This window comes from Pan troglodytes, chromosome 2 (assembly GCF_028858775.2).
Source record: "Pan troglodytes isolate AG18354 chromosome 2, NHGRI_mPanTro3-v2.0_pri, whole genome shotgun sequence".
NCBI classification, from domain to species: domain Eukaryota; kingdom Metazoa; phylum Chordata; class Mammalia; order Primates; family Hominidae; genus Pan; species Pan troglodytes.
The window spans coordinates 8,845,147-8,865,972 of NC_086015.1; the positions used below are offsets into that span (position 1 = coordinate 8,845,147).

At 45.3% G+C, this 20,826-nt stretch overlaps 1 protein-coding gene across 1 annotated transcript in view; it reads left to right on the forward strand.

The window, feature by feature from the left end:
- ITPR1 (inositol 1,4,5-trisphosphate receptor type 1) overlaps window positions 1–20,826 on the forward strand; it is a 354,044-nt gene that overhangs the window by 307,978 nt on the left and 25,240 nt on the right. The window contains exons 55-60 of the mRNA XM_054680363.2: window positions 4,674–4,838; window positions 9,735–9,930; window positions 11,611–11,703; window positions 12,883–13,022; window positions 13,506–13,671; window positions 16,520–16,680. Coding sequence (XP_054536338.1) covers window positions 4,674–4,838; window positions 9,735–9,930; window positions 11,611–11,703; window positions 12,883–13,022; window positions 13,506–13,671; window positions 16,520–16,680 — 921 coding nt within the window. The remainder of the gene's footprint in view (window positions 1–4,673; window positions 4,839–9,734; window positions 9,931–11,610; window positions 11,704–12,882; window positions 13,023–13,505; window positions 13,672–16,519; window positions 16,681–20,826) is intronic.

Sequence of the window (20,826 nt, forward strand, 5' to 3'; positions counted from 1 at the left end):
AAAGCTTACCGCGGGGAGGAGGCAGGATGGAAGTTAGGGCTTAAGGAATGGAGGGCCAGGCTCGGTGGCTCACATCTATAATCCCAGCACTTTGGGAGGCCAGGGTGAGCAGATCACTTGAGGTCAGGAATTTGAGACCAGCCTGGCTAACACGGCAGAACCCTATCTCTACTAAAAATACAAAAATTAGCTGGGTTTGGTAGCATGCGCCTATAATCCTAGCTACTCGGGAGACTGAGGCAGGAGAATCACTTGAACCTGAGAGGTGGAGGTTGTAGTGAGCTAAGATGGCACCACTGCACTCCAGCCTGGGTGACAAAGGGAGACTCCATCTCAAAAATAAATAAATGAACAAATAAATAAATAATTTTTAAAAAAAAGGGAATGGAGAGGATCTGGCCATGAAGCGGGGATTGAGAAGAGTTCTTTGGTTTCCTGGGCCCCATAGGCCAGAGCAGAACAGTGGGAAAGCTCGGGATGTTATCAACAGACAATAAAGAGTTTCACCTCATTCGTGGTTCAGTCGTGATCAGTAGGAACTGATCCTGTGTAAGTCACTTGCAGCACTGAATTTTAGGATAAAGCAACTGGACTTCATCCCCCAGGTCAGCATTCCCAGAGCATATTCCACGTTGATAAATATGAGGTGAAAAAAGGGTTCCGTGATTGAATCCGCATGAAAAATGCTGAGGTAAACACAATGAAAGGTTTCGTTACTACAGGCTTCCTCACAGACTTTAATGTACTAATATGGATTAGGAACCTCCAAGGAAAACAGTGTCTTTCTGTTTCCCAAACTTATTTTCCTGCAGTTTTTTGTAAGTATCACTTGAGATTAGTGTTGTATAGAATGTATGTTGGAAACTCTGTTCCCAGTAGTGGAAAGTGCCTGTGGTGTTTTTGAGCCAAGAAATGGTCCATACAAAGAAGTATTCTTGAGAAAATGCATTCAGTATGGCTTGCTATGTGGATTCATCAGGAGGGACTAGAGGCAAGGAGGCTTTTTGGGGGCTGTAGCGACGTTTTGATTAGGTTTGAGAAGCCTGAGTCTTGGACGTAGTGTAGAAGAAAGAAGGAAGGTATGGACGTCAGAAATGGGAAGGAAACAGGCTGGGCACCGTGGCTCAAGCCTGTAATCCCAGCACTTTGGGAGGCCAAGGCGGGAAAATTGCTTGAGGCCAGGAGTTCAAGACCAGCCTGGCCAGTATGCATGTGAAACCCCTCTCTACTAAAAAAAAAAACAAAAATTAGCCTGGCATAGTAATGCATGCTTGTAATCCCAGCTACTTGGGAGGCTGAGGCACGAGAATATCTTGAACCTGGGAGGCAGAGGTTGCAGTGGGCTGAGATGGTGCCACTTCACTCCAGCCTGGGTGACAGAATGAGACTGATTAAAAAAAAAAAAAAGAAAGAAAGAAAGAGAAAGAAAGAAAGAGAGAAAGAGAGATGAGGAAATAGTAACACATGGTGGGCACAGAGTCAGAGCCTTACCCCACCCAGAAAGCAATGTGCTTCTATTAGTTCGTTCTCACATTGCTATAAAATGCCTGAGACTCGGTAATTTATAAGAAAAGAGGTTTAATTGGCTTGAGGTTTTGCAGCTGTACAGGAAGCATGGCAGCATCTGCTTCTGGGGAGGCCTCAGGGAGCTTTCACTCATGGCGGAGTAAAAGCAGCAAAATTGGAGCTGGAACAGGAGGAAGCGGATGGGGAGGCGCTACACACTTTTAAACAACCAGCTCTCTATCACTATACTGTATCCAGGACAGGTGGCGCTAAACTATTTATGATCCAGTCACCTCCCACCAGGCCCCACCTCTGACACTGGAGATTACAATTGAACAGATTTGGTGGGGACACAGAACCAAACCATATTGCCACTCCGGGTCCCTTTTTCAGACAAAGAGGGTATCACTGTCTTGATTGGGTAATGAAGGAGGCAAATATGACTCCAAATTTTCAGTCACAAATGATTGGGAGAAGAATAATGTGGCCATCTAAAATGAAGTCATGCAAAGATCTAGTTTTTCAGGGTGAAAATGCATTTACATCGTTGACCTACTGGGCTTCAGGTGGAAAGACACGCTGTTAACGTGAGCTGCGGCATTTGGAAATACATGACCAGAACTACAGAGAGAGATCAGTGTGGGGAGGGGAATGTAGGGATTGCCTGCAGTGAGAGGAAACCATTTAAGAAAGAAATACAAAAGAATTACATAAACAACTAGGTAGAAAAAATGTTCAGTATTTCAGAGGCTGTCTTCTATGGGCTGTCTAGTTCTTTTTTTCTCTGGCCTTCTCTGATAATCATTCCACAGTTATCACTTCTTTAACACAAATCAGTTGGGGGAAAGACTCAACTGAGATAATTAATTACCATTTACAACAACATGAGCTGGTAGGGGGCAAACAGCTATAATAAGTAATTATTTAGAGTAAATTTTATTTTACATTTTTTTTGAGACAGAGTCTCGATCTGTCACCCAGGCTGGAGTACAGTGGTACAATCTCGGCTTACTGCAACCTCCGCCTCCTGGGTTCAAGCAATTCTCCTCCCTCAGCCTCCCAGGTAGCTGGGACTACAGGTGTGTGCCGCCATGCCTGGCTAATTTTTTGTATTTTAGTAGAGACGAGGTTTCACCGTGTTGCCCAGGCTGGTCGCGAACTCCTGAGCTCAGGCAATCCACCCGCCTCGGCCTCCCAAAGTGCTGGGATTATAGGCGTGAGCCACCATGCCCCGCCTAGAGTGAATTTTAAAAGAGAGAAACACCCACATGGAATGTATGGGAGAGGGAAAGTACCTGTGGACGGAGACAGAGAAAGAATATTGCAGTTCTGAGAGCTGGAGGAGGAGAAGGTGGGGTCCTAAAGCCCAGCTGGGAGAGTGGTGAGCAGGGTGCGCTGGGAGACTTGTCACGCCGCAGGGAGCTGGGAAAGATGCTAAGAGCAGACGGGAAGACTGCTGGGTGCGCAGAATCCTTGGAGACTTCACATGAGCTGTCTCTGTTGAGAGGTGGGGATGGAAGCCAGATCTAAGACTAACAAGCAGAGTCCAGCCGCAGGCTGAGACCACAAATAGCAGCTATTTCCTGGGGAAGCAATGGAGAAAACTAGGGCAGAAGTTAGAGGGGAGAATGGACTCAGGTGAAGTGGATCACCCTGTTGTTAAGATGGCAGGATCTGGGGTGTGTTTGAGGTCCTGTAATGGGTGATGTCACCCAGGGCACCATCTGCCTCTCCCTGAAACCACATCATCATGGATCATCCAGAATCAGTGATACTTTCCCACCCTCTGAAATCCCCTCCACTGGCAAAGGTGAGAATTTTGGAAAAAATTGGCAGATTGAATGCTTAGCCTGTCTGAGAAAGCCAGCAGCGATCTGTGGGTGTCGGCTTCCTCGCTTATCTGATTGCCGAGAAGCTCACTTACACCGACCTACCAGATTAACTGGCAGTATTTCCCCCACACCTGTGGCCAAGGGAGCTAGAGTAGCAGAAGATGGTTTTACCAAGTGCATCCAGAGAGGTCCCTCTCTGGCCTCCTCCTGAGCCAAGTTTTTCTGTCAACATATTGCTAGAGATGGACTTCCAGGCATTGGGGTTTCTATCAAAGGTGAGACTATATTTCACAGTAGTTCAGTTAGGACTCCTTCAGTTGCAGATGTCAGAAAACCTAATCCATGCTAGCCTCAGCAAAGGAGAATATGTATTGGTTCATTTTGACCAAGAAACCAACAGCCTCGCTTCAGGCACAGCTGATACAGGGGCTCACACGGTGTCCTCAGGGCCCAGTTCCTCCTTGCCATCTTTTGGCTCTGTGTCCCCAGTGCTGGTGGTGCCTTCAGTGTTGGTAATGTGGCAGCTCCAGAGTTTACAGCTGCTCAGGTTCAAGGTTGGTGGGAAAGAACAAAATTATCTTTGGCTGCAATCCCAAGAAAGAGCTCAGTGGACATCATTGGCTCCATTTGGTCCTGTGTCTATCTCTAAACCAGTCATTGTACCCAGGGGAATACACTATTGTGATGGCCAGGTTGGAGCCCCACCCAGACCTCAAAGACTGCTACTCAGAGAGGAATGGTTCCCAAAGGAAAATTAGAAGTTATTCCCAGAAGAGAGGGCAGGGGAATAGAACTCATCCTGAAGTCCCTTATATTTTTTTTCCCCCAAGAAAATTCTTGTTTTCCCTGTGAACTTAGGAGCATTGAAAGGCAAGAACTGATCACTGCTCATTAAATTGCCACCTTACAGTGCCTAGAATGTAACAAATTCAGAAAATGCTTTTGATCATGCTGATCACAGGGTTCGTGGATTGAGGTGACTTCTGTGTTTGACTAACTCATACAAGAATGTTAGAAATGATTCATATCTCATTTTGAAAATCATAATCTCAGTATGTGTTAATTTTGTTTTTGCCATAGAGAAATGCTACTTGATTACTGTTGCGCATGAAGTTATTTGACTACCATGTAATTTGTAATATGCCTGAAAAGCAAAGTAATGAAATGACTTAGATCTGCAAATGGGTCTTGGCGGGTTTGGTGGGCACCGGGTGGAAAAGGAAGCGTTTGTTTGGGCACGGTGACTGAAATACATTTGTGTGAGATGCTCTCTTTGCTCTCATGAAGAGTTTGGCACAGTCCGTGCCATCTGACTGTACCTGTCATTGTTCTCAGGTATGCAATAAAATCATCTTTCTAATGAGCTTTGTGGGCAACTGTGGGACATTCACAAGAGGCTACCGAGCCATGGTTCTGGATGTTGAGTTCCTCTATCATTTGTTGTATCTGGTGATCTGTGCCATGGGGCTCTTTGTCCATGAATTCTTCTACAGTCTGCTGGTGAGTACCTGGTGTGGAAATATTTTATGTGTGGGGAAACTAGGAGAGTGTCCTATGTCCTCTCTCTCATCACAGACCCTTCCTTTTAATGGTGATTGGTGTGCCTGGTCCACCAAGATTGAAGCTCCACAGTTTGCAGCCTTTGGGGGATCTGAGAGGAGAGCTCCACAGGCATTGGGTCAGCCCAGGAATTCAAGAGTCACACAACTGCACTGTGTACTGGGCACTCCCGATCTGTTACTTCTCAGTAATGGAACATGCCTGTAGTAGGTTGAGGAGATGTTTCCTTTCCATGCACCTTTGTTTTTCTTTACTTCTTAGACTCAGCCAGCACTTACACCACGAGGAGTGTCTTTGAGGCTGTCATCCAACAGTTCTCATGGAATCCATTTCTTGTGAACACGTGTAGCGACCATAAGAGTAGGAGCTAGTTTTGAAGCCCCGGGATTCATGATCATGAGCTCAGTAGATTTATTGGTCTAGGAGACCCTTTCAGTAGCTCATTTTCTTCCGATATGAGCCAAGTGCTTAATGTCTTGACAGTCTATAAAACAAGTTGGTTCCATCACCTTCCTCCTGAGCAGGTTTTTAAATTACAAATCAAGTAACTACTTACTTTCCTGTAGTTAGAAGGAATCTAGACCTGTGGTGTTGTAGATAAGAAACCATTTTCTTGTGCCTACATAAAATGACAGGAAGCATAAAATTGACCTATCTGCAAGCAACACCATAAAGAGCCTAGGAATATTAAAATATTTGTGAGGACAAAAATGATCAAGGCCTAAGGGTTGACTTACAAAGAGAGGGGGGACTTGCAAAAGGCAGAGCAAGGGAAGCTCTTCAGGGAGGTGCTTAGAAAATCCCCCCAAAGCACGTATGAGAGGCATCCAGCCACAATCTAGTTTGATCCTATTGCGTTTTCTTAAAGTGAACTGAGGAGCAGTTCAGCATCAGAAGCTGGGAGTTACTCTTATCTTTCTGCGATAGGTTAGAGATTTGAAAGTACAAAATGCAACTGTGTGAGATGCTCCCTTCGCTTAACGTACTTGACTGCCTTGTGCCTCAGTTTCCTCATCTGCAAAATGAGAACAGTGTGTCTCCCTCCCAGGGCCGTCATCGGGATTACATGCAGCTGTTCAGGTCAGGGTCTCGGAATAGCACTGCCGAATGATTGCCAGCTATTGTTATTGTCTTTGTCATTCTATATTCCTTCCCCCGTCCAAAACACCATAAGGAATTCACCGTTCAGATCACTAGGATTAGCTCATTCCATTAGGGGTGGATTTTGGCAGGCTAAAGGGAATGGATTCTTTTCCCTCATCTTAAAATAGGTCTGGCTATATTTTGAGGTTTTAGGCAAAGAGGTCTCAGGATATACTTGTGATTCCCATTACGTGGCCTATTTTGGTCACTTTGTATCAGAAATCTTTAGAGACTTATGTCTGTTTCTGGAACTTTTTGTCTCATGCCATCATGTCCCTGGACAACAAATTCCTGTCCTCCCTTGGGAGGGCGGCAGAGTTCAGTTGGAGTGGTCTCTCTCATCCCTGCCAAGGGCTCTCTCCCAAGAGACAGGAGATTCCCCTTTGGTCAACGCCACCTTGCCCCAGTAGACACTTCGACCTTTCCTCCAATCTGCCTCCAGTTGGCTTGGCTTCTTTTCTGTTCATTTGAGTCCTCTTCTCTTCATCACTTGCAACGCAGGCCAGTGCCAGTGCCTGACGCAGGGCACATAATGGTGAGAGGAACACAGTCCCTACCCTCATAGGCCTCACAGTCAGGAGCACATTACAGGGACAGCCGTTTTGTGAGTGGTCACCCTGCACTCTTCTCTACACACTCTCACTACCACCTTTGAGGTAGATGGTATCTTCCAATTACACCTGAGGAAACTGAGGCTTGGTGAGGTTAGGTAACTTGCTCAGAGTCACACTGTCAGTAACTGGTGGAGGCAGGAGAGCCTCACAACTCTGTTGATTCCCAAGTTGACACTGCCTTTTATTCAAGCATGTGAAAAAGTCCTTGCATCAGTGAAACTGGCATTTCACGTTCCAGTTTGCATCTGTGCTTTCAAGTCTCCAACCTATCACAGAAAGATAAGAGTAACTCTCAACTTCTGATGATGCTACCTCAGTTCACTTTTAGGAAACGCAATAGGATCAAACTAGATTATGGTTGGCTGCCTCTCCTGTGCTTTGGGGGGGGGATTTTCTAAGCTGTGTGGACCCTGACTTGTTTGTGTCTTCAAGTGATGTGCTCCTTTTGGTATCAAAGCAGTACTCAATGTGTCTGGTAAGAACCAGAAAACACTGACACTTCAAATTATTCTACTAATAAGGAAAGCCTGCAACCAAAAGAAATTGGGCTGCCTGTAAAAGGAGAGAGACCTGAGCAGGGAACACCCATGTGTTCCAGAGTTGGGAGAGCTCCCTCCATGCCAGCAGGCCGGAAGGTAGGGAGGGTGATCTGGTGGCCTAATTAAACTGCTGCCCCCCCTCCCCCACAAACACTGGCCGGACCTGGTCGTGAGCCTGCATTAAAGCTGTGTCCTTAGAAAAATATTAACACCTGGAGATGAAAATGTGCAAAGTTCATAAGCAGGCAGTTAACAAAAGCAGAAATCCAGGTGGTCAGTAAACATGGAAAAATGTTCATCCTTGGTGCTAAACAAAGACATGCTAATTAAAACAGCGCAATCCCGTGTTTTACCTGTGACATTAGTAAAGGTTAAAAAGCCTGATGGTGCCCAGTACTAGTGAGAGTGGGGTAAAATGGGCACGATTCTTTACTAGTGGTGAATGTAAACTGATCCTGCGTTTCTGAAAGCAGCAGGCAAAATGTTTCTCTTATACCATTTGACTCAAATACTCCATTTCCAAAAATTCGCCGAAAAGGAATAACTAGACGAGCACGTATGGAGGCATGTATAGAAGTGTTCCTCACAGCATTATTTATTATGACATATAATTGGAAACATCTTGACTGTTTTTAAAAAACATATTGGTTATGTTAATCATGTTTTTCCCATATAGTGAAATACCAGGTGATCACTTTTGACAGGAAAATGTTCCTGATGGCTTGGTGAAAGGCTGGTTATGTGCCAGTATTATGGTATAATATTTTTGTAAACAATATATATCTATAAATTGCATTTTTTAAGGCCAGAAGGAATTAAGCTATTGAGCGAATGTCTCTAGATGGTGAATTATTACTGACTTTTTTTCCTTTGTGCTTTTTTTTGTTTTTCAAGTTTTCTCCATTGAACATGTATAATTTTCCAATTAGAAGAAAGCTTTTCTTTTATATAAATAATACTTATTGATTGTTTTAAAATCAGAAATTATAGATGAGTGAAAAGAAAAAAATCGCTTGTCATTTCTATGATTTGGAGCCTGTGTAATCTCTGCGGTCCTTAACCACAAAAAACAAGTATCATTTGTTTGTTGTCTGAAGTTGCGCTTACTTGCCACTTTATATTGAGCTGCTGGAAAATATTTAACCAACATTAACAGCAACACTTTGCCTTCTGTCATATTGTATTGACTAAAATCCCTCTTCCTTGCTTCCCTTTAAGTATCCTACTCTACCCAATGCCCTTCACAGAACTAGTCTCAGAACACAGATTGGTGTCAAGGAGGCAGAAAAGCCAATCGACCAGAAAATGACCTCAGATGAAAAATTCTAAATTGGAAGGGACTCAGAGATCAGCTGTCTCAGTCCACTTATTTTACAGATGAGGAAACAGATCCAGAGAGCTTAGATGGCTTGGCCGACATCTTGCAACAAATTAAAAGCAGTCAGGATTCAACCCTGTCCCCTGACTCACTTCATGGTGCAGTCACACCCCAAAGCCACAGTGGAGACCAAACCTTCTGTACAGGATTAGACAGCAGCCAGAGGCCATGCTAAAAACTAGCCTCAGGTCTAAGAGTAACTTCAGAGAGCTCTCTCCCCACACTCCCCACCATTCTCCCAGTCAAGTATCTGTGACTGTAGCTCTTGGAAAACTAGCCACCATCCTCCCATACCTATATGTACCTACAAGGATCCTCCATTCCTCAGGAAGCCAACTTCTTGCTAAGAGCAGGTTCCTTAGCAGAGGGCAAGCCTGGATTGTGAATGCACTGTGACCTGCAGGGGTCTTACCCTCACAGTGTTACCGTCACTAATGCCCCTGCGATACACTAGCTATGTGACCCTGCCCCAGTCTCTTGATCAGGAAATTGATGATAATTACTATTTACTGTACTTACTGAGCATATGGATGCCAGTGTGCTAAGCACTGTGCGTACGTGGTTTACTTATTCTTCATAACAACTCTACATCCTCCAGTCTGCAAATGAGGAAATGGAGACTCAGAGGGGATGAGGAAAGTGCCTAGCCCGAGATCATACGGTGGACAGTAGCTGAGCTGAGATTTGAATTTACATCTAAGTCCAGAGTTCTTGCCACTGACGCTGGCTTGTAGTACATCTGCCTTCCCACCAGACACTGGGCTGCAGGAGGGCGGGGACCAGGGTGGCTGGCTCTTCATAAACTCAATTCAGTACCTTCTAAATGAATGGATGCCAAGACCCTCATCACTTTCCTCTCCCTTTGTCTCTGAAACTCATTGGCACAAGCATGTATTTTCTCTATTTCCAGTCCCTCTAAATGGCTCTGGATACTACTTGAAGTTGCTATTGTTTCCTGCTTCCTCTTCTGTGTTTATTTTTCCTCATTTTTACCATCTCCGTTTCACTGTGAAGCCAGGGAAGATGTTCAGTGTTAAGATCATATGTAGTGCTTTTGAGTGTCTAAGAGGGTAAACTCTCTATAAACCAAGTTTTCATTATGGGATAGTGATGTACATCTAACATCAAGGCTTCTTAAAATTCTTTTTGTTTGTTTTCAAAGCTTTTTGATTTAGTGTACAGAGAAGAGACTTTGCTTAATGTCATTAAAAGTGTCACTCGCAATGGACGGTCCATCATCCTGACAGCAGTTCTGGCTCTGATCCTCGTTTACCTGTTCTCGATAGTGGGCTACCTTTTCTTCAAGGATGACTTTATCTTGGAAGTAGATAGGCTGCCCAATGAAACAGCTGTTCCAGGTGGGTTTGGGATCTTCTGATCTGTTTAATGCTAAAAGATTATTTCCTGATTATAACTGAACTAAAGAAAATAGTGACTTTAGTAATGCAGATATCTCCCCATTGTATCTCCCTAACACGCAGACTGTGAATTTCAAATACAGGTCTTCATTCTCACAATGAATGTGGCAATGTGGCATATCAAATGCTAAGAGTGGGTGACCAGATCTGACATTTATTTGTTCACTAACATCATCTTTTAAACTAGTGCAACTTTTTTGTAAAGCAGTGACCATACATATTGAGAGCATTGGCTTATGCATCCCTTTAACTGAGTAAATCTACTTCTAGGATCAATACTTAAAGAAAAAAAGGCTGTCGACTGTGCATGTAGAAACAGACATATATGGGAGAGCGTTCGCTGCAGTGTACAGTTGGAAGCAGTGTAAACGTTCGGGGGTGTTTCATCAGATCATGGTACATCCATGAGGTGGGGTGCCTTGCACATAGGTACATCTTTAGAAACCTCCATGGAAAAATACCCACAAGATGTAGTTGGAAATGGCAGAAGGATAACTATAGCAGGATCACACGTATGTCTTTTTTTTTTTTTTTTCGAGCCAGGATCTCACTCTGTCTCCCAGGCTGATGTGCAGTGGTATGATTTCACCTCACTGCAACCTCCAACCTCCCGAGCTCAAGCAATCCTCCTACCTCAGCCTCCCCAGTAGCTGAAACTGCAGGCGCCTGCCACTGCATGTGGCTAATTGTATTTTTTGTAGAGATAGGTTCTTGCCATGTTGCTCAGGCTGGTCTCGAACTCCTGGGTTCAGGCGATCCCCCAGCTTTAGCTTCCCAAAGTGCTGGGATTACAGGTGTGGGCCACTATGCCTGGTCTTATGTTTTCTTAAAAATTAAAAAGCCCATATACATATATTAAAACATGGATGACTGTACCTCCAGACTGCTAGCAGTAGCTCTCTCTGGGGCTTTTTTACTATATGCAGGTTTTACAGTGAGCTCATGTTATTTTTACACACAGCAAGAACAGAAGAGATTTCCAATTCTGAGAGTGAAAAAAAATGACCATAATACTTTAATGGTACCCAAGTGCCCTCTTCTCTCAGTTACAATAGTTGGCCTGACTTAGTGAAATACTACTGGTTTTTCATCCCGAGTCTAAGAAACAGACTAGAATCGTTGTGGCTGACTGAGCCAGCCAGCCTTTGTGCTCTCCCTCCCAAATGCTGTGTTCTTGGCATGTATCTCCAGCCTCCCAAGTTGACACTAAGTGACATTTACTGCCAGCCATCTTAGAGTTGTGGACTAAACTGGCCTGGACCTTGGATTTCTATTAATGCCTGCTAATGCTTCTCGTGCAGACTTGGTATAAATCTTGCCAGAGTCTGTACGTTCAGTAGTATCTGTCTAAGAGTTTCAGCTGTTTGTCTTTAAAGTTGGAGAGGTGCTATTTAAGTGCGATATTTCTAGTAAGCCTACAGGAATTGACATTTTTGGCTTTTTTCCCATCCAGATCACCAAATGAAAGTGTAAATTGCATTTCTGCTTTGAATTTATATGCAAGATTCTAGGGTGTTATTTATGTAAAGAATTGTTTAATCAGCCGTGAATTGGGGACTTCAAACATTTTAACCATATGCTGCCAGATTGTTCATCATAAAATTTCCTTCTCTCTCCCAGAAACCGGCGAGAGTTTGGCAAGCGAGTTCCTGTTCTCCGATGTGTGTAGGGTGGAGAGTGGGGAGAACTGCTCCTCTCCTGCACCCAGAGAAGGTAGGACCTCCGAACTGTAAGCCCCATGTTAATATCGGACTCCTCCAGAGGCTTAGCTGATGCAGGTGATGTTGGAAGAAGATTAAATTTACTGCTCAGGAGTAAGGCTATAGCAAAGGGGAAAGGCTGAGAAAGAGGAGGGAGATGAAGGGAAAAGAAGGTCACACCTGAAGAAAAGATCTGATGTGATTCAGCCGATTTACACTGAGTGCCCGCCATTTGCCAGGGACTGTGGTGTACTCTAAGAGACAGTAATGTAGTGGAGGGTGCGGGCAGGCCAAATGGTGATTGCTAGAGAGTTGCCCAATGCTGGGAATAAGGATGGAATACAGAAGTTAGGCACCCGGCCTACTACTGGGCTAAGCGTATCATCAAGAAAGTGATGTCCAAACTGTAAAAGAAGACTTGATATTCCAAGGAGAGGGAATAGTACATCTAAAGGCTTTAAAGGTAAAAAGAAAAAAACAGCAAGTTTGGGGAGATAATGATTATAAGGAAGGAGAGTGGCAAGAAATGAAGCCACAGATACAGACAAAGGGCTAGATCATGAAGGGTCTTCTGTGTCAGGCGTAGGAGGTTAAACTTCATCCAGAGGATGGTCAGGGGTTGTTGGAAGATGAGTGATGAAATCTGTGTTTTAGCAAGACCCTTCTGCAGCCGGAGAAAGGAATGAGGCACACAGCAAGGCATGGCTCTTACTGCATAAACCAGTGAGAATGAACAGCCTCCAATGTAAAGCAGTTTATCCAGAGGCCCTGCCGTGAAATATCCCTGGATTTAGTCCTCACACCATTCCCAGTGAGGAACCTGGGTCCTGTGGCATAACCCTCATCTGAGAGACAAGAGGCCTGTGACTCAGGGTCGCGAAGCAACTCATCTGACATGAAAAGACTGTTTGCGGCTGGGTCTGGGGTTTAAGAGCTGAAAAGGACAGGGCGTGTTTTAGATCCCACAGAGGGAGAGCAATACTACCGTAGCTGGAGAAATTAGCAGGGGTTAGCGATGAAAACAGTTGCCCCAGACGACTTTAGCTTTTGAAAGAAAATACTTGGCTCTTGATTCCTTAATTTTATTCTTTCGTGTGCCTGGTGAGATGGCATTCAGGAAACAGGATTTCAAAATCCCGGTCTCTCTTTTCTCCTCACGTTTTCTCTCTGTTATTACTTGCCGTGTTCACAGAGCTGGTCCCTGCAGAAGAGACGGAACAGGATAAAGAGCACACATGTGAGACGCTGCTGATGTGCATTGTCACTGTACTGAGTCACGGGCTGCGGAGCGGGGGTGGAGTAGGAGATGTGCTCAGGAAGCCGTCCAAAGAGGTAAATTCATCCCGAGGGGAAGGAAGGGCAAAGGGGGCGGGTGGGGTGGTTGGTGGGAGCACCATGCAGCGGTGTTGAGTGTAAACTGAAGACGCAGAGGAAGAGCTGGGAGTAGGGCTGAGTAGCTGCGGAACTAGCTCGTCAGGCTTCTTTCCTCTCTACCATGTGAGGTGGTGCCGCAAAATCAGCTGCGTGGAAAGGGTTGGCTTTGGCTCAGTAGACTTAGGGACTGTTTCCATCGGGGTTAGGCCTGATCCACCTGAACGCACAGTGAATATCCCTCCTGGCTGTGTCACACCACACTTGGAGAAGTCACAATTGAGACAGGGGATATGAAAAGAGATGCAGTTTTCAGTTTAAAAGTTGAATGCCCAATTTAATTTCTACCCAAGTAGATGAGGTCTCACTTGAGCTGTGCCCCAGGCTCTGCAGACCAAAGGGTCGCAAGGGACCCAGACTGATCCAGACACCTCTCTTTTCCAGGAGCCCCTGTTTGCTGCTAGAGTTATTTATGACCTCTTGTTCTTCTTCATGGTCATCATCATTGTTCTTAACCTGATTTTTGGGGTTATCATTGACACTTTTGCTGACCTGAGGAGTGAGAAGCAGAAGAAGGAAGAGATCTTGAAGACCACGTGCTTTATCTGTGGTGAGTGTCGCTGGCCAGCTCCAGCAAGGGCGTGAAGGCCCAGCGTGGCAGAGGCACGTGGATACTGCGAGGGTGTGATGGGCTGGGTGCGTGCCCAGTTATGCGGGAGGGGGCACCGGCTGCTGCGTCCTCTTGACTCTTCTACCCTCTGCCGTGAGTGAGGCTGTCCTTGGCCTTTATTCTGCTGGGAAGTATTTACAGACCTGGGTTCTGACTGGGCTTCTACCACTTACTAACTGTGTAACCATCATTTAGTCATTTAACATCTTTAATCCTTCTTTCTTCATCTGTAAAATGGGTACAATAACATGTCCTTCTCTGCATTACTGTGAGAATTAGGAGAGACAGCGTATGTAACACTCCTAGCTAGAACCTGGCACACTATAGGCAAGGGAGGGGAAGTGGTGAATGGCTACGTAAAAGAGGTGCATGGACACCAAACAAATCATTTTCAGCATAACTACAGGAAAATATTTGTAAATGTAAACTAATCATGGAGGAACCTGGGGAGCTGAGTAATCATTTCAGGATTATTCATAATATAGCTACTAAATATATAAATTTCCTAGTGGTATGTATGCTAAAAAAAAATGATCAGTTTCCAATTAAAGACTTAAATTCTTTGCTTTTTGCCCCCTTAAAACCTTTTTAAGCTTTTTGCTTTGGCATAATTTCAGAGTTACAGAAAAGACATGACTATCCAAAGAATTTCTATATATTCTTCACCCAGAATCCCCAAATATTAATATTTTATCTCATTTGCTTTATACACACACACACACACATTTTCTAATGTGAGTGGCTGACAGTGATGCTTTCTTATCCCTAAATATTTTAGTACACATTTCCTAAAAACAAGAACATTCTCTTGTGTATCTACAGTATAATTATCAAAATTGGGAAATTAAAACAGATCCAATACTGTTATCTCATCTACAGACCTTATTCAAATTTCACCCTTCATTCCAATAATGTCCTTTGCAAATCCCACCTCCTGTGGGGCTTCAGTCACCATGCCTCGTTAGCCTCCGCTGACAATGTTGAAGAATGTAGGTCAATTATTTTGTAGAATGTCCCTTGATTTGAGTTTGTCTGATGTTTGCTCATGGTAAGATTGAGGGTATGTATTTTCCACAGGAATATCAAAGACATGCTGTTGTGTTCTTCTCATTGCATCGTATCAGGAGGCATGTAATGCCAGTTCATCTTGTAACTAGTATCTCGGCTCACTGTAACCTCCACCTCCCAGGGTTCAAGCAATTCTCGTGCTTCAGCCACCTGAGTAGCTAGGATTACAGGTGCCTCTCACCACAACTGGCTGATTTTTTGTATTTGAGTAGAGATGGGATTTAACTATGTTGCTGAGAGGCTGGTCTTGAACTCCTGAGCTCAGGCAGTCTGCCCGTTTTAGCTTCCCAAAGTGTTAGGATTACAGGCATGAGCCACTGCGCCCAGCCTTGATACTAACGTTGATCATTTGGTTAAGGTGCTAATTGCCAGGTTTTTCCAGTAACTCCATAAAGTCTTTTTTGGAGAGACACTCTGTAAATATCCTGCTATTCCTTAAACTTTCACCCCTTAGCTTTAGCATTCATTGATGATGCTTGGCTAACTCTATTATGATGATGGTTGCCCAATGATGATTTTTATTTTATTATTATTTCTACATTTCTTTATTGGCTTTTTATTGTAAGAAAGAATTTTTTCTTCTCCCCACGTATGTGTTTATATTTCTGTGTTTGTATTTGTAACTACATGGACTTGTGGATTTTTATTTTATTCAATGGGCTATTTATTTTGATGTTCAAATTGCTTCAGATGTGGCCAGTGAGAGCCCTTTCCAGCTGACTCCTGGGTTTAGTCATGTCATCGTCATTTTCTATGTACTTTCTTACTTTTTTGGCATCATAATATATTCCAGGCTTAGGCTCACCTTGTACATTTCCTGAGCCATCCCTGGAATCAGCCATTTCTCCAAAGAGCCCCGGTTCTTTTTATTGGAGAAAGGTATTTAGAAGCCAAGATCTGGGGACTGAGTGTGCTCATTCCTGTTGGTGTGCTGCTGCTCTCAGGGCTTATTAGGGTGCAGATCTAGAGGAGAGGTGTATGCATCTGCATATGTGTGTATGTGTACACAGCACATGTATCTGCACACATCTGTGTATATATGTATGAAAAAGGATGAATTCATACTGATACCTTTAATTCCATTTCAGCATTACAGGGTTTATTCTTTCTCCCTTTCTCTATCTGTGTTCTTTTCTCAGGCAGTGAGGAATCCAGCTCCCATTATCCATGATATATTTATTTGATCAATCCTAGAATACGTACAGACTAGAATTGCTCACCCCGGCCTCTTCAAACTATAAACCTACCAGCTAGAATTCACAATTTGTTTAAAGTTCTTGTTGTCCTTACTTATTCTGCCTCCTCAAAAAACCTTAACATATCTGCATTTTGGCATTTACCTGGGCGAAGGGACTTCACGTTCCCTGGTTGCATGCAATGTGTGAGCGTGTCACACACATTCTCATTTTACCCCTAAACACTCCTGGAACCTAGACGGCGGTCTCCCCATTCACTAACAAGGCCACTAAGGCATGTGGAGATGAAGCAGCAACTGCTAAGTGGCAGAGGTGGGATTCAAACCCAAGTCTGTCTGACTCACAGCCTGTGTTTTCCTGCCATAATGTAAACATGAATGTACTTATAAGGCCGACAGAATCCAACTCTTTATAAAGACAGGAGTGAAACCACAGCCCCCTTTCTACTGACAGTTCTGTTATTGATTTTTTTTCTTTAACAAGACTGCTCAGCTGGGGCTGGGGGCTTTTTGTCTCATTTTTAGGCTTGGAAAGAGACAAGTTTGACAACAAGACTGTCACCTTTGAAGAGCACATCAAGGAAGAACACAACATGTGGCACTATCTGTGCTTCATCGTCCTGGTGAAAGTAAAGGACTCCACCGAATATACTGGGCCTGAGAGTTATGTGGCAGAAATGATCAAGGTGAGTGGAAAGGCCTCCTGGGAGCAAGGTGGACTTGGGGCCTACTGGCCTGGCTTCTCAGCTCTGAGCAAGGCCCCAGCAGCCCATCGGGGAGCTGCACAACAGAAGAATAACATCCGATGTTGCCTGAGCCCTTTTCACGGATGGGGCGCTGTGCTCTGTGAACTTCGTGTGTTCTCTCGAGTGATCCTCAGAAGCACTAGATAGGTGGTATTGGCCTGTGTTAGTGGGGGAAATGTTGAGCCTCGGTGAGATTAGCACGTGAGCACGGAACTGGGGCTGGGATTTTAATCTGGATCAAACTCCATAGCCCGATTTCCTGTCGCTATGTGAATCTGCCTCTTTTCTTGATAGTGCTTTTTCCCCCCCTTTCTTTTTAAATAACACCTACTCTCTAAGAGGTGTCTTAGAGGCAAAGTGATTGCTCACTGCAGTTCAGCATGGTTTGTGTTTGCCCTCAGCCTCGCCTTTCTGGGAGAAGAGGCAAAGTGACTGCTCACTGCAGTCCAGCATGGTTTGTGTTTGCCCTCAGCCTCGCCTTTCTGGGAGACACTCTACTAATCATTAAGAAGTGATCATATGATGGAGGAATTTGAGTTCCAAATTAATCTTTTCGCTGATGGGAAGTGTGGATACTATGTCCCAGGAAGCGGGGAAGCCGCTTCAGGCTGTTAGAGAACACTTCTCGGGCAGAGTTTGCTGAGACACCAAACGTGCGCTGTGGGTGTCCCGGGCCAGCTGTCCTTTCAGACCTGTGCTTTCCGAACATCATTAAAATGTTCAGGGGTGGATAGTGGCGTGAGGAGCATGAACTGTGAAATCGAGGGGGTCTTTGTGATTCACGCTGGCTGCCTCTGAGGAGAAGGGGCCAACTCTCCTTCCAGTTACCAAGGACTTGAGTGCTCGGCCTGATAATGACTTACCCTAAAGGAGCCTGCTTTTTATGTAGATGTAATTTTCAAGCTTTTTATGTAAAGATACTGGAAGTCAGGTCTGTTCAGATAAGTATCATCATTGACAGGCCTAGAGGCAGCCAGGCTTTCCGTTTTATTGCCAGCAGGGCAGCAATTACGTGGTTGTATTTGCTGAATACCCTGATTACAGAGGCACAGAGGCCTCTCCTAGGTTCTGGAGGGCTTTCTGGAGATACTGTGCCGTCTGTACCCTTGAGGTCCTTAGAGTTGAATTCCATGCTTCTCGAATTTTATTGTACGTATGAATCATCTGTGGAGCATGTTAAAATTCACATTTTGACTCAGCAGTCACTTCCAGGACTTGAGATATTCTGCATTTCCAACAACCTTCCAGGAGATGCCGAAGCTGCTGGTCCGGGAATCACCCTTTAAGTAGTAAGAGCCTCACAGAGGAGACAAAACAGATGCTCACTTAAGATTACTCTCAGAGGGGTTCTGCGAATGATGAGGAGAAATATTCCTAATCCTTTATATACATTTGGCCCTCTTCAGTTTGTAAAATCCTCTCACCTCTAGTATTGTATTTGGTTGTTAAAGTTACGCTCCATGGGGAACCCGGAGGAAGGGACTTCTGGGGTGGGGAGGGATGGATGGAGGTTCACGGCAGAGGTAAGTTTTGAAAAAGGTTTTGAAAGAGAGGATGAAGTCACTAGGGTCATAGATTAGCAGAAAGAAAGGAGAAAAAAAAAAGCAGCACAGACCAGGGAGAAAAAGACACAAGTTGCAGAATGCTGATGATGGCTTATCCCTTTTACAGATAAAAGCCAGGCTGGGGGTTAAGTGACTTCCTAGGAACAGTTCAGAAGGAGCTGAGCCAGAATTCAAACCAGGCTTGGCTGACTGTAGAAATCGCACTCCATAATCATGTCGTTGATAGGAAACTGGGAGGGTGCTGGTGATTCTGGGAGCAGACTCCTATTTTTAAGCAGATTAGGGATTCTGATGGGTGCCAGTGTGGATTTCCACAGGTGAGGTTTCCAGGGTCAGGACACATTAACTGAAAAGTCCTCAATTCCCTTCTTTTCCTCCAATTGTTGGCACTGGCAAATTAAACCCTACTCGATCAGCATTTATACTGACACAGACCTGTCCACATGCACAGATAATGACCTTCATTTGCATTCGATGTCTTAATGTCTAGAGGAGGCCTGTACTGTTCACCCTTGACTTATGTCCCTTCTCACCCCTCACTTTGCTCTCTTGTCTGTGAAGTGTTTCAGTGGGTCCTATCTTTAAATCTTCCAGGGGCCAGTTTTGAAGTTTTCTCTTAATCACCTTACTTTCCGGTCACAGAAAACTCTGGCACACTTTTGGGTTTCTGTCTCAATCGTGGAGACTTAAAGGCATCTTGTGAGCAGTCACTTGATAAGGATTAAGAGCCAGAGTGACCTGTAGCCCGCCACCCACCCAACCCGGTCAGAGCCTGCTGCGTGGCAACACTCTGAGAACCTGGGTGTTTGGTGTGCTTTCTCCATCGACATCATTCTTTGATTATATGAGACATCTTGTCAGAAAACCTAAAAATCTACAGCATCAAGGAATTCTTCTCTGAATGTTAAAGTTGTTGCAGAACCAGATGTTCTGTGCGCTAAGTGATGGCTCAGAGAAGCATCAGATCTACCGCCAAACGGTGGTGCCTTCTCGCCTGCGCTATCTGCTGTTGTGTTTAGTCTTGAAACCACATGAATCCCTGCTGCGGACTCCTAAGGGAGCATTAGCCCCATCAGGGTAGCGGCTGGGGTGTTCAGCTGAGTCATTTGGCGGGGGTGGGGGCTGGGGCCCCATGGGACCTCAGAGCTGCGGTGCAGAGGCTACAAGACCACCTGTGGGCCCCGCTTAGTCACACCCTGTGGAGGCAGCCACAGTTGGGATGAGGCCCCCACCAGCCTCCCCTCTGAGCGGGGGCATCCTACCCACTGCTGCTGGGAGGGAAAATCAGGTGATCTCTTGAATGAGCCAACCCCAGGAGGCTGTAGCTACTCCAGCGTGGAGAACAGAGAAGGGACAGCTGATGGGCAGTGGCAGAGATGGAAGGAAAAGCAGGCTGGAGGGCTCACTGCCCTCTTGCTTACCTTATGTCTTTGATACAGGCTCTTTTAGGGTATGTGGTCCTCAGGAAAAATACCTCTTGCCTAATTGCAGAAGGCTGGGGATGTTGGATTATTCTGCAGCTCTCCTTTAGCCCACGGTTGAAGATCCCAGAGACTCCTGGAGACTGGTGGAATGACAGCTGCCAAAAGGCAACCCAAGAGAACCAATGGAAAAGGCCTCAGATGCCACTCGGGCAGGGAGGAGCCCCGCTGCCCTGAGAGCAGCTCCTTGCAGACAGCAGCATCAGGGATGGCAAATGGGTTTTCATCTCACCCCACACTGGGTCATAGAATTTATCTGGGGCACTGTATTGAGAAGGGTTCTTGGAAACCCAGGCTGACTTGGAAAGAATGACATTTGACGAGTCATGAATGAAAGAGGTGTCTGTGTGCAGAGCCATGGCCCTCCCTGCCTAGTCCCATGTCCCAAGGGCACATTCCCTGCATTGGTGGCTGCTCAGCCATGTAAAAACACAACAGCCTGTCTAGATCAGATACCTCACCTTTCCTAATTCCTGCTGGAACTGCCTACAGACAAGGTGACAGGACCTCTTCTCCCTGTAGACACAAACAGTGTGTTTCTTGTCATCTCTGGAGGGAGGGAAAGAGGGAACATGCAAAGAAGCTCTGTCTTAAGTTGAGAACTCTGCAACTAGCTGTTCACCCACAAGTTAATCTTGTTTAAACATAATAGATCATAGATTTCCCTCTCCCCTTTTGGTCTTCCCCTCTCTCCTTTCACTGGAGATGGGAGTATCCCCCTCAAAGCTGGGGCCAGGCTGATGCCTACTATGAAGTCCTCACTACCCAAGAAGTGGAGGCAGAAGATCCAAGGTGAGAGTTTCCGCTCTGTGCCTTCCCTCGCCGTGTGACCCTGGGCAAGTCACGGGACTTTGCTGACCTGGGTTTCCTGTCTGTACATCGCGGTTCATACCACCTCACACATCCGTTGGGTGGTAGACATGAGATAAATGAGACCTGGCAGGTGGCAGGCACGCATAGAGGGAGGGAGCAGGCGAAAGAGCAACTGAGCAACAGGCCCAGAGCACAGCCAGCCAGGAAGCAGGGGCTGTGGGGCTGAC